This window comes from Oratosquilla oratoria, unplaced genomic scaffold, assembly GCF_046742065.1.
Source record: "Oratosquilla oratoria isolate Oo_2021 unplaced genomic scaffold, ASM4674206v1 SCAFFOLD60, whole genome shotgun sequence".
NCBI lineage: Eukaryota > Metazoa > Arthropoda > Malacostraca > Stomatopoda > Squillidae > Oratosquilla > Oratosquilla oratoria.
The window spans coordinates 105,001-118,617 of NW_027467724.1; the positions used below are offsets into that span (position 1 = coordinate 105,001).

Below are 13,617 nucleotides of genomic sequence, written 5' to 3' on the forward strand. Positions count from 1 at the left end.
AATACAGAGCCTTGTGGGACCCCACTTATCATATCTTCCCAATTTAAGTTCTTGTCTCTAAGTACCACCTTCATTTTTCTCCCATTCAAGAAATCTTCCATCCATTCCAATAACTTTCCTTGTATTTCACCTATTATTTCAATTTTTCATAGTAGCTTTTTGTGTGGTACTTTATCAAAAGCCTTTTGTAAATCCAAGAAAGCAAAATCTGCCCATCCGTCTCTTTCTTGCATTATTTCTATCAATCTTGAGTGAAAGCATAATAAGTTTGTGGTACATGATCTTCCACTTTCAAAACCAAATGTTTAGGATTTAGTTTTTGTTCTTTTCAAAGTGTTTATTAAATTTATTCCTAATAACTTTTTACTACTGTGCTTGTAAGGGATACCGGTCTATAGTTTGTTGGATTTTCTTTATCTCCTCCTTTGTATATTGGTACAATATTTGCATTTTTCCAATCTTGTGGTACTTTTACCTCTTTGAGTGAGAAGTCAATTATCTTGTGTACTTTGTGCGTTTGTTCATCTATACATTCTTTCAATATATGTAGTGAATCAGCTGCTGAGTGTACTTAGGTGTGGTTGTAGTATTTCTGCAGCTTTCTCTGCGTTATGGTGTGTGTATCCAATTGTTATGTTGTCTGCGTAGGAAAAGATTTGTATTTCTGAGGTGTTGACTGTGGGTATATTGTGCATGTATATATCAATGAGTGTGGTACTCCGTTCTTAATATTTCTGATTTACGATGATTGGCCATTATATGACACATAGGCATTTCTACATGCCAGATAACCGGCCAGCCATCTTTTGGTATTGTTCGGGGTTATGGCCAATACTCGAGTGTGTTTTTGAATCTCGGCCCTGATTTTTTCCGGCTCCATCAACTTCCACTCAGCGAAAAAAATACACGGGAGCGACGAGCGATTTTGCTCGGGAAAGTTCCAATGTCGCTCTCGCAAATCCAATAGCGGGAGCGATCCCCCACAAAAAAAAATCGCTCCCGCGGCAAGATTCAACGTTTTTCATGCATTATCCATCATTTGGCAATCCCTGAATCCCATCACCATTGATGAAAGGATCAGAGCAAACACAACTTACCTGTGATCAATCATTGCATTATCAATCGATATCATAAACGCAACGCATCAATCAACTTTAATTTTTTGATGTACGTACGTATGTTTACGCGGTATAGCTGCTAGAGTTCAATGGCTTACCTAGCCTAGCTTCGTATCAGCTGCATGCGCGCGTATACTATAGTGCATGTTGACTAGTCTCTACACGACTATCGTGCTACATAATGTAGCTAGTTGCGAATTGCATAGTGCCTGTATGCAGGGAAATTCATTGGTTGCATGCAGCTAGCTGCCCAATGAATGCGCTGACTACATATACAATGCACCATACTCAATACCACATCACCGCATGCATACGTACACTGTACAAATGCAAACTCGGTCGAGGCCTAGGAGGGAAACTGGGAAATCCCATTTATAACCTCGTTCGCGTATTTATGAAAAAAACAAAATAGAATAAAATGTTTGGTTAGTAATTGAAAGTAAATAAATTTAAGTATAAATATGAACATTTGATAATGATATATTTAGTTCATAGATATGGATCTTTGGAGGGAGAATAAAAAATACAAAAATAAAAAATGATTCGTTAGTTAGCTTAGGTTTACGGTAGCAAGGTCTACGTTTGTACGTCACGTCTATGCCAAACTTTAGATGATCGTACATCATGGAGCGATTTCTAGTGAAGCGAGTGAAGATGAGTGAAGATGGTTTGCCCTCAGATTCAGTCTTTTCAGAATCGAGGGAGAGTGTTTTGACGGCAGCAACCACTTCTGGACCAGCAAAGCCTAATTCAAACTACGGACAAGGGCCAAGGAAAACGAAAACCAGTAAAGCATGAATCTACTATACGCTCATGGAACCTAGATTGGCTTGAAGTGGATCGGGGCAGTGATGGTACTCTAACGGTGCATTGCAAGGCTTGTCGTGATTTCCACCCCCAACCTCTGCCAGTGGAAACAGAGGCGCTGTGTCTGCCGATCAGTTTCACCCATTCCCCTCCCCCTAAAATTAAAGGCTATGTAAAAAAAAAAAAAAAAAAAAAAAAAAAAAGTTATTTTTCATGCACATGAGTAATGAGTTAGCCTTCTAATAGTTTGAAGGAAATCGAACCTGCAAAAACATGGCTCTGGAAGTATCAAAAATGGCTCTGGTAATTAAAAAAAAATGGCTCTGGTGAAACCTAAAAAAAAAAAAAAAAATGAAAAATTACTCTGGAAAATGAAAAAGTATTTTTTCCCTGCTTCCACTACTTTTTCTCCTTCAACTTTCATTATTTACCACTTTTCTTCTTCTTCTTCTTCTTCTTCTTCTTCTTCTTCTTCTTCTTCTCCTTCTTCTTCTTCTTCTTCTTCTTCTTCTTCTTATTCATCTTCTAATTCTAATTCTTCCTTTTCTTCTTCTTCATCTTTTTCATCATCCTCTTCTTCTTCATCATCTTCTCTCTCTCTCTCTCTCTCTCTCTCTCTTTTTTTTTCTTTTTTTTTCTTTTTTTACATAATAAGATCTGACAGCCGACGGTCACTCTTATCTTCCAACATATGACAGGAAGTCCCACATTTGCACAATATAGACAAGGCTCCAAAGTTTTTTTCCTAAGATATTTATGGGACAACCACGGATTCATAGTTTAAGAAACTCCAAATAGCACTTGATTGATCGATTACTCCTTTCTCTACCAGGACGTAGAGAGCGATACATACACTAACCCCAACCGGACGATAACGCTGACGATCTACTACTGCAGCGACTTCGACTCTATCGGTTTCCTCATCTACCAGCTCCTCGTCCTCTTCGTCATCCCTGGACTCCTGATGATCGTCTTCTACACGTCCGTCATCCGTGAACTCTGGAAGTCCACAAAGAACATCAAGGCACTTACAAACTCGACAAGGAGGTGAGTAAGAAGGGAATGATTTGTTAGTAGGGAAGATGGGAAGACATTAGTTTGCCTCGTTGAGTTGTGATGGTATCTCCCAAAAAATTAAGGTCTTGATGTCTCCCCAAAGAGGTAGGTCTTGCATTGAAGTCTCCCAGTAGAAGACAAGGGGGTCAGTTGGTAAAAAGGGTTCGACGATATTTCTGAAGTAATGTTTTGGCTGAGGAAAAATATAGAGAATATATAGTTATTGAGAGGCGTGAATATGTTTTACTTCAGTGGCTTGTAGAAAGTTGTAGATCATAATTGGTGAGTTTTATGTTCTCCATTACATCGTCTATGGTTTCTGTTGGAGAGCTAGGTTTTTCCTTAGAGAGGTAGGACCCTAAGTGCTGGAATGAGTAAGGGGAGTAGGTGGACGGGTTTGTCAAGGGGATGGGGGCTGAGGGGGTAAGAGTCTGTGGGTGGGGTTCTTGTAATTCAAGTGGTGGGAGGATGGGAGCTTTGCTTAGGAGTTTTAATCATACACACTAGGAAGGTGTCGGAGGTTGTGCGTAGGGTTCTGGTGCCATGTGGATGGCTTCGCTTGGTAAGGATATTCTGGTGGAATTATTGAGGTTGGGGCTTGGTTTGATCGTCGTGTTTCCGTGTATGTGGCTCCAAGTCACATACACGTACTCGTGCTTGGGTTTCTCTAAATCTGTTCTTATCTGAGTCAGAGACAGAAGTCTTCTTTTCAAATGGGGTATACTACATCATCTAAGGATGACGTAGGGTCATCTTGTTTGTAGTTTGTGCATTTGGCTGAGACTGAGGATACGTTACCATGTGAATGGGCTGAGTAAAGGACACAAAATATTAAGTTCACAGAGAAATAACACATTTCATCTCTTTTGGGCCAATGTAATGACCATAAACATAACAAAAACAGTGTTTTTTTTAATCATCGACAAGACAAGATAAATACAATACATTTAAAAGGAATAAATGAGATAATCTCAGATACTGTTATATTTGATAGATTTTTATACAACTACTAAAATATTATTGCTATGATAAAATCGGTTTCTACCATCTTAGTCAGCATGCTAAAAATAATTTGTAAAAATACAAAATCAAGTTAAAAAAAAAAAAAAAAAAAAATTTGATTAGTGTTACTAGTTTGGAGTGGGCTGTTTGCTTCGTTCATATGGAAGGTTTGTAGGGTGAGGTGGAAGTACAACAGAGGGACTTTGTTTTTAGGAGGGTTGCTGTTGTTGTTTGGTTATTATTATAATTCAGGCCACAATTGGGTGACTTTTCTAGGGTCTCCTTTTCTAGCTTCTTCCCCTTGTGAAGTGAACAGGGTGTATCCTAAAAATGGCTGCTCAGTCGCACAGGATGCTGCCGAACTGGTATGCGCCTTATCCCACTGCAGAGCGACCACTGGACCTACAACACTACCCGTGTGTGTTGTGATTAAGGGCTTCCTGAGATTACATTCCCATGCCCCCACCATCATGCACCATCGCCGGGAGACTTCTTTTTTGTTGTTAAGTGGAAGACTAGAGCATTGCTATTGGGAGAATGTTTGATAGTGATTGAATACACTGTCAGTCTCAGAATCTGCCTCACTTTTACCAACAACTCCCAAATGAGATTCAAGCCCAGGGATACCAGGAGGAGATGGTAAAGCAGCAGTTAGTTTCCCTTCGTCCCGCTTCCGAATTCCGCTTCGAGATCTTCCCTTCCACTTCTTAAATAGGAGATGAAGCGGAGAGGGTTGGAAGACCCTGAAACAGGATTCATAACAGGCAGGTAATGCTCCGCTTTCTCCCCCAAAATATTAGCAAAGAAAAAGGTAAAGGAAAGAACAGAAGAGGATGGAAGAGGAAAGAAAGAATATGGAGACAGGTGAGAAGAGTATTGTGGTTTGGGGAAAGACTTAAAAAATAAAGGAGTGAGGGAGAGAAATAATGAAACTTGGTTGTCGTCTTCCAAGAGACACAGAATACCGAACCATCGGTACTTACACCGGGACATAGGGGTGAGGGGAAAGCAGCAACGACTGCAACAGCACTGTAGGAGGGAGGCCAAACGCAGAGTATGGGATCCAATATATATGACGTTTCGATAAACACAGTTGAGAAACATTTTACTCCTTATATAGCCCGAGCTTGCGGGGAGAAACAAACATAAAAATGGCGTACACACAATTTGCGTAAATTGCTTGTTACTTGGTTATTTCTGAAGAAACCCTGCTGGGCGAAACGTCAAAGATATTGGATCCCATACTCTGCGTTTGGCCTCTCTCCTACAGGGGTGAGGGGAAGCTGAAGGAGGCCTGGGGATGAAAAATGGGAAGAGATGGAGATGGGGGGGGAAAGAAAGCAAATAACGAAAAGAGAAAAATAAATAATCTAAGAATATAGGAAAAGGGAAAAAGAAAGGTTGTGAATCTGTGAGTCAGACTAAAACAAATTCAATTCTAGTTGAGAAAGACTGGAAGTGGGAGGGGAAAGGAAAGTTAGGAAAGAGGGAAAGAGGAATACTTTGTGAATAAAAAGGAAAAATGGATGGAGAGGATGAATAAGAAAAACAAGACTTCTAATGACCGACGAGAAGTTTCCAACAATGTCTGTGACAAAGTTAAGAACGTGTTCAACTGACGAAAAGAGGACAAAGGGGGGAAGCTGAGGAAAGGAGAGCAGAAGGACAGCGACGACAAGTGGAAGTAGATCGAGGAGACAGGGGTATAGGACACGAAATGTTAAAGAAAAGAGAAATGTGCAGGGAAGTGAAGAATGGGAGAGAAGAATAAAAACGAAAACTGGACAGAAAGTCATATCGTTGGTGTGGTAGAAACATGTTGTTGAAGGTGAAGATGGCGAAGACGGAGGAGGAAAGTGGGTAATGAATATCGAGAGAAATTTCACATAATTGATAAAAATAATCTTAACCTCATCATCACGAGACCCAGCTCTCAGTTGAATAAAACCATCTGGCGGCATAGGCCAAAACAAAATCAGTGAAATGCGTCATCGTAGGAAAGGTATTGATGGAGATGACTTTATTCCCATCATTACGAGACCCAGGTCTCAGCTGCATAAAATTGTCAGCCATATACCAGAACAAAATATAAGTGCATTTCGTTGAGAAGGGGTTAAGAGCAGTTTATGCAAATTCACCAGATGTCGCAGCCCTCTCTTATGCAAATCTTTCCTTATCTAGCAAGTAATGTATTTTTTCTGTTTGACAGAGACCCCGAGGTAACTGTAGTGTTCCCACCCCCATTTATCTTTATACTAAGCTAGATTTCCTTTTTTTCTCTTCCTTCTGTACCTTATTAGAGGTTAATAATCTGGGATCTTGGACTCCCCAAGTGCCCGTAGTTGTCCCCCATGGAGTCTAATGACCCAAAATCAGAAGTAGTTAGTAGATGTCACATTATTTTATTCAGTGATGGAGTAATCTACAGGAAGCTGATGGAAAATTAAACACGTGTGCAGTAAGCATAAGAGAAACTACTGGATCGAAACCTATTTTTATTTCATTTAAAATAATGTAGTTTTTTATTATTTCTCTAAGAAAACTATGGTAATCAATAGAATGATTTTAACCGTATAATATTCAGAATAATTACTATGACTCCGTTATGATTCATGAATCATTTAGCAATAGAAAGTACCAAGAATTAAAAGTGAGAAGAACTAGTCATAGAAACCATGCTGCATGTACTATTTTTAGAATAATATATAGTATACCTACAAATTCATACGTTGACCTTAGGATAACTCCCTTTGACTTTTAGTTCTGTTTGCATTACTACGCATGGGTAGGTGCCACAGGTTCCCCGAAGACTGATATATCCCACGTTTTGTACCCTGAGCCCTCGACATCTTTCTCAGTCCCAGAGGTTCCTCTCAGCAGAACAAAGTGGCTGAATCCAAACAATCCCTAGCGATGGTTCTGGAAAGGGCCACAGGTTCCCCGAAGACTGGTATATCCCACGTTTTGTACCCTGAGGCCTCGACATCTTATCTCAGCCCCAGAGGTTCCTCTCAGCAAAACGAAATGGCTGAATCCAAACAATCCCTAGCGATGGTTCTGGAAAGGGCCACAGGTTCCCCGAAGGCTGGTATATCCCACGTTTTGTACCCTGAGGCCTCGACATCTTATCTCAGTCCCAGGGGTTCCTCTCAGTAAAACGAAGTGGCTGAATCCAAACAATCCCTAGCGATGGTTCTGGAAAGAATGTGCTCTAGGATTCCTGAGAGTCCATCCTCATTGCCTCGAGCTTCCCCAGCTACACATCCTTAAGGATTACGAGTGAAAGAGGTCGGTGCTCCTTACCTAGAAAGGGAGATTCATCGACACAGGGAGGCGCTACCATGGAGCTGCCACCGAGAGAAAGGTAAATAGCCTTGCGGTACCCAGAATCAAAGGAAGAACTGCCACCCGGTACGGATGCTGTTAACTCATTCGCTACGGCGATATCTTTTAACCTCTTCTATACATTGACGCCTACGTAGGCGTCATGAGCCTGTAGCTGAGTTACACCCGAATTCTGTGAACTGGCTTGATCACGCTTTCACAGTGAAAGAGAACGAATAATACAACAGTGACGTTATATTCTATAACGCAAGTATTGTGATGCATCATCGAATCATCGTACATTAGGCATCCGATGCTGCGCGAGAGAATTTTACTCGTATTAAAGAGGTTAAGTTGAATGAAATTGCGTGGAGCTCATCAGAATAAAACCTGAAGAGTACGCCACGAGAGCCATAACTCAGTCTTCCCATTCACAGCGCCCTTAGGGTATCTTTTCTTCCTGACAGCTTTAGCACGGTGGCGCACTTTATAGATTTTGTTGTAGGATTAATTCCCTCTATGGTACTTCTTTCCTGTCTACCAACAGATTAATCGATTCGTCTCCATGGCACCCTCTCAGTAGTGAAGGAGTTATAGCCGGCCGGGTGGTGGCACCTTTCCCTTCACTTTTTCTGCCACCAGATTATTTTGGTCATCTCCGCGGCATTCTTCCCTTTGGTAGCGAAGGGGAAGGTCTCTTTCGACCAGCATACTCCACCCCGGCTGGCAATTTTTCCTTCTTCATTCTACCACTAGGCTCTTTCATTGATCTCCGAGCCACCGCCTTTGGTAGTGATGGGACCATGGTCTATCTTGATTAATGCCATCCATACTGGGCGTAGCAGTTTTCCCTCTGAGCCTGGGTGTCGACAGGCCTAACCTAACCTAACCTGTCTTTCGTCTCCGCGGCAATTCTCTGGTAGCGCCTCCCTGTCTCCCTTCCTCAGTAGGGAGCGGCACTTCTCGTCCCAGCAGACACCAGGCTCATAATGTGTGGCTGCAGAGGCGGATCTGAGGCGAGGAAGCTGGACTCTCAGAAACCCCTGAGCACATCCTTTCCAGAACTATTGCTGAGGATTCTGGGCGATAAGCGATTTTGTCTCAGTTAACCCCCTTCTGTGTCGGGATGCTTGATCCATATTCGCGACTGGCACCCCATCGACAAAATCAAACCCATTCACATGATCTATACTTCCTTCTTGCAGCAGGAGTGTCTCCTACGGAGGCAACAACGAGACCTTCTACTTACGAGTCATGACCGACTCACGTCAACACCAGCACCACCACCACCACTTGCAGCCCCACCACCACCGCCCTGGGAGCGGAGGACCCGCAGGGCTCGGAACCAGCACCCTCGGGACCCCAGCAGGCAGCGGGGGCCTCAGGGTCAACGGGACCTTCCCTGTCAACGGTCGCCTCCTTGGAAGCAGCGGAGACTCCGCCTACAACAGCTCGACGTCGCTCTACGTCCCCTACGGCGCTGGGTCAGCCTCAAGTCACCTTCGCACCCCCTCGCCCACCTCCCGCGCTTTTACAAAGAAGTCCCGCGAGAAGGGCGAGGATGTCAAAAAGGCGAGAAAGCAGGTGAGTGTCCTAAAGAAAGGTGTTCAGTAAGAGATACATTGGAGTTAGGAGCCGAAATATATTGTATTTTGTATTGTATTGTATTCCTAACTCTAGGAAAACCGAAGGCATAGACAGATTTCTTGGGAAAGGTGGGGTGAAAATAGCAAGGACTTCCAATTCTAAAAAAGGAAAAATTGTCAAGAACAAGAATATAAAGGGACTGCCCCATAATGTCCTCAGTACCATTTATCGCATTCCTTGCGGTAGGTGCACCTCCTCATATTACGGCGAGTCAGGTCGAGGCGTCGAGAAACGCATAGCCGAGCACAAACAAGACTTGAGGTCACACAGGACGTCTAACTCATGTGTGTGTGCGTGTGTGTGTGTGTGTGTGTGTGTGTGTGTGTGTGTGTGTGTGTGTGTGTGTGTGTGTGTGTGTGTGTGTGTGTATGTGTGTGTGTGTGTCTGTGTGTGTGAGTTTGTGCGTGTTTGTACTTGTAAGTGCGTGTAAGTGCGTGTAAGTGTGTGTAGGTGTGTGTGTGTGCGTGTGTGTGTGTGTGTGTGTGTGTGTGTGTGTGTGTGTGTGTGTGTGTGTGTGTGTGTGTGTGTGTGTGTGTGTGTGTATTTATGTGTATTGTCACATGCATATGGACATACATGTGAATCAGAGAGGGAATGGAGACAGGGACAGACAGAAAGACAAACTGACAGACAGACAGACAGAGTGTAGATGTTTATTAATTATTTGCCTGCATCACTTAATTCCGCATGGCTGTGTAATTTCTTCTCTTTTATATAATATTGCTCTGTGATCTTTACCTTCCCTTCGGCAGGTGATCAAGATGCTCATCATGGTGGTGGTGCTCTTCTTGCTGTGCTGGGGGTCGAGACTCACCTTCGAACTCATTATCGTCTTGAAACTGCAAATCTTCGACCAGATCTTCTACACGTGCAAGGTCACCTTCTGGCTCCTCCCCTTCATCCATTGCTGCATCAACCCTGTCATCTATTGTTTCATGTCGAAGAACTTCCGCAGGTCTATGCTTCGTCTGCTGGGAAGCCCATGCCAGTCCTACTGCAACCGTAGGGGAGGCTGCTGCAGCTGTTGCCTCAGGAGCCGTCGTCCCATTCCGAAGCCGCTACTGACGAGGGCCGCAGCCCGAAGTCTCTATTCCTCTTGCTCACCCGACAACTCCACCCGACACACGGACATGGAGACAGTGTCCTCAATCTAGGGAAAGAGGTGGTGGGGGGGAGGCAGTGGGGTGCAAGGAAGGAGGAAGAAAAGGGTAAAGAAAAGTAAAGGAAGAGGAAGAAGTTCACCTGAGGGTTTAGGAACAACAGTGGAAGAAAAGAGGACGGATGTGGAAGGGAGGGGAGAAGGGGAGAGGGGAATGGAGGGGGAGAGTCAGGTTGGGGAATGGCAATAAGAAAGGGAAATCAAATGTAGAATGGAAAATAATAAAGATGTGTAGAAATGGGTCAGGATGATGGGAGGGGTGAGAACACGAAAAAGAAAGGGAGGGATTGGAAAGTAATGGATAACTTGGAAAACAAAGGGTAAGGAAGGGGCAGAAGGTAAACTAACGAGAAGATTGAGGAAAAAAAAAGATAAACGAGGTGAAATAAGAGAAATGGGAGGTGGGGGAAGACTCGGGAACTATTGAAAACACAGTTAAGAATTTCAGGCAGAGAAAAATTATTTACAAAAAAGGGGATCAGGAAGAACAAGGGAAATATACGGACTGGATAAATTAGATTAAAAAAAAAATGAATGAGAAAAGACGTGCGAGTGAAGAATGGACAAAGAGAGGGAAAACAACAAACAGAAGAAATACACAGAAAGGAAGAAAAAACCTAAAATGCACCCACAACCCTCACACCTGTTTTTTTTTTTTTTTTTTTTTTATGCAAAACTTGTACTGACCTGGTGCTGTCAGATTTAGTGTGACACAGCTACCGAGCCGATACCGACCCAATTGCCATTACCGTCGGTCCGGTCCCGGTCCACAGGAGCCGCAAGACCGGTCTTGACACACGGACTGCACAACAAGCCAATGACGTAATTCATAATGTCGCTCACAGTGAAACTATGATGTCAGACTAGTACTGTCGAAAGGATAGACTTCGAGCGATCGCTGTCCGATCCTGTGAATCTAGTGTCGTTTGAACGATTCTGTCAGACTAAGAGGTGTTGTTGGATCAGTATTGTCAGAACAGTGCTACCATGGCTGTGTTTTCGGGTCAGCACTGCCATGCAAGTAATGCTAGACAACTGAGATCATAATGGCCCTTCGAACCGAAATGTCCGTACCAGTGTTGCCGAACCGATACTTTTGCACAACAAGACCACCGGACCAGTGACATAAAAGTTTCTGATACATTTATATACTATGTAACTGGTACTGTCAAAACGACAATGCTAGGATGACCTCATCGATAAACTTATTCTTGATACAGTAAGTATGGGTTTTATGCGTTTTGCATAAACGATAAGCTTCGTCGAGCCAAGAGAATGCCCATTGTTTAACTCTAGTTCACGTCAGTATAGTGTAGAAATGTTTACGTTGACGCCATTACTTCCATTCCAGAAGCTACGGATAAGTAGTTTTTCTTACCTTAATTTCAGTGACTGAATATCGAGGGGCCGTTCTCATTTCTTCTGTAGATAGAAGCGTTCTGCTACTTGAATTTAGTGAACCATCAAGACCAAGCTGCAAGAATGACATTTTAGGGTTGTTCGTTAGTATTATAATTAATTATACAGTATTGATGAAGAGTTATCAAGTTTATTTCAAATGTAATATATCTAGTTCCATTTATTTTACTAATTAGATTTTTCATGTCGGATGATGGAACTACCTCGTAGATATAGTAGGTCTGGACTAAAAGGACGAAATTTGGGACATTAGTGATAATTCCAGTTGATAATTAGTGGGTTCTTAGACCCAGGTGATAGAAGTTATAGAGCTTCTTTTATAAGTGTGACTAATTAATTTCTCATGATGTCAGCAGTTGATCATAGATAGTATCGACAAAAGTGCGTCAGTGATAAATGATAACATCTTGATGATCTCATCTAGTGTATAAGTCTTTCTTGGTTCTGGTCCCTGGCAAACATTAAAGTATGTGATACATCTTAGGACAGAGACTGCAACTAAATAATATGGCATGAATTTGTTCTATATTATGCATCTTTAGTATCTATCCACTCATACAATGTATCTATGAATTTAATCATCCATACGTTCATGGAAACGATCGCATTTTCATGAGTTTCATACTGTCTATTCCTACGATTTGAGGACTTTATTTACAGTACATGCTTGTGAGCATTGCCACACTGTCAAAGAATACTCCGCGACACTACCTAGGATGTTGTCAAAGGGTGATTCAGGATAAGGTGAAAACCACTTACTGATATCAATTGTTTGGATTTAGTTTCTCGGACATTGCTTATTTCAATGGGGTCAGGGCTGTGAGCCTGTAGTGCGTATATGTATCTAGTGTGTGAGAGCGCGCGGTACGTGTGTGTATACATCCATGCAGAAATAGATATTTATATTCAACGCCATTCTATTATCCATTACTAATGATGAATAATGATATATTTCAGGTCTGTTGCGCTTTGAGTGGACCTACTATGCTGAAGTGGTCGACGTTAGTCCTGAACTCTTCTAACATAAAGAACAACTATCTGGAGTCCCTGTCTTCGCAGCACCAACAGAAACTACTGAGAAAAACTCACGGCTCTCCAATGTGATCACATGCCATACAGCCCATTCCTGTGTCAGTGTTCGTGTCTCCGGAATTTGGTCCTCACGTGTGATTCCACTAAGTGACATCTTGTATGACTTTTTGGCAGGATATAATTGGCTACAAATTACCTCCATGGCCTCTGGAGAATGACGACCCCTCAGATTGGAGACCACTGTTCGAAGTAATAAGTAAACATATATTTCAAAAGAAAGAAAACGATAGGCCCAATCTAATCCGATGAGGATGTCTTGATAGATACGGAAAAAATTAGAGAGACATTTGATGAATATTTTCTCTCAGTGTTTACAAAAGAGAGGTCAGATATGGTACCTGATTGCAACTCGATCTTCAGTAGGAAAGAGAGAGATAGACTAACTAGCATCGGCATTAGCAAGGAAGATGTAGTCAAACAAGTAGATAGAATTAAAGATACAAAATCCCAGGGTCCAGACGATTTTTTTTCGAGAATGCTAAAAGAGTGCAAATATGAAATCTGTGAGCAGTTAATGGAAGTATTTAGTAAGTCGGTTGACACTGGACGCGTGTTTATTTCTTGGGGGCAGGCAAACGTTGTTTCTGAAGTTAAAAAAAGAGGAAAATTTTCTATGCATAATTACAGACAAATTAGTTTAACATCAGTTATAGTTAAAATGCTGAAATCATTAAACCAAATAGTATCAGGGAACATTTAGCGAGGCATAGTCTGATTCATGATTCATAGAATCGGTTCACCAATGGTTGGTCGTGTGTAACTGAATTTTTATCCTTTTACGCTAATGTCTACAAGGCGGCAGATAACGATAGTTACAATGTTATATAACTAGACTTTATCAAAGTGTTAGATAAGGTTCCTGCCTGAGACTACTAAATAAAATCATGGCCTATGGAATAGGAGGAAAAGTGTTATATACCTAGACTGTAGCAAAGTGTTAGACAAGATTCCCCACCTGAGACTACTAAACAAACCCAAGGCCTATGGAATAGG

General features: G+C 42.1%; 1 protein-coding gene across 1 annotated transcript in view; it reads left to right on the forward strand.

Annotated features, from left to right (window-relative positions):
- LOC143023783 (gastrin/cholecystokinin type B receptor-like) overlaps positions 1-10,108 on the forward strand; it is a 16,231-nt gene extending 6,123 nt beyond the window's left edge. Inside the window, exons 3-5 of the mRNA XM_076182399.1 lie at positions 2,758-2,972; positions 8,630-8,891; positions 9,707-10,108. Of these exons, the coding sequence (XP_076038514.1) occupies positions 2,758-2,972; positions 8,630-8,891; positions 9,707-10,108 (879 nt within the window). The remainder of the gene's footprint in view (positions 1-2,757; positions 2,973-8,629; positions 8,892-9,706) is intronic.
- Positions 10,109-13,617: the final 3,509 nt, after the last annotated feature.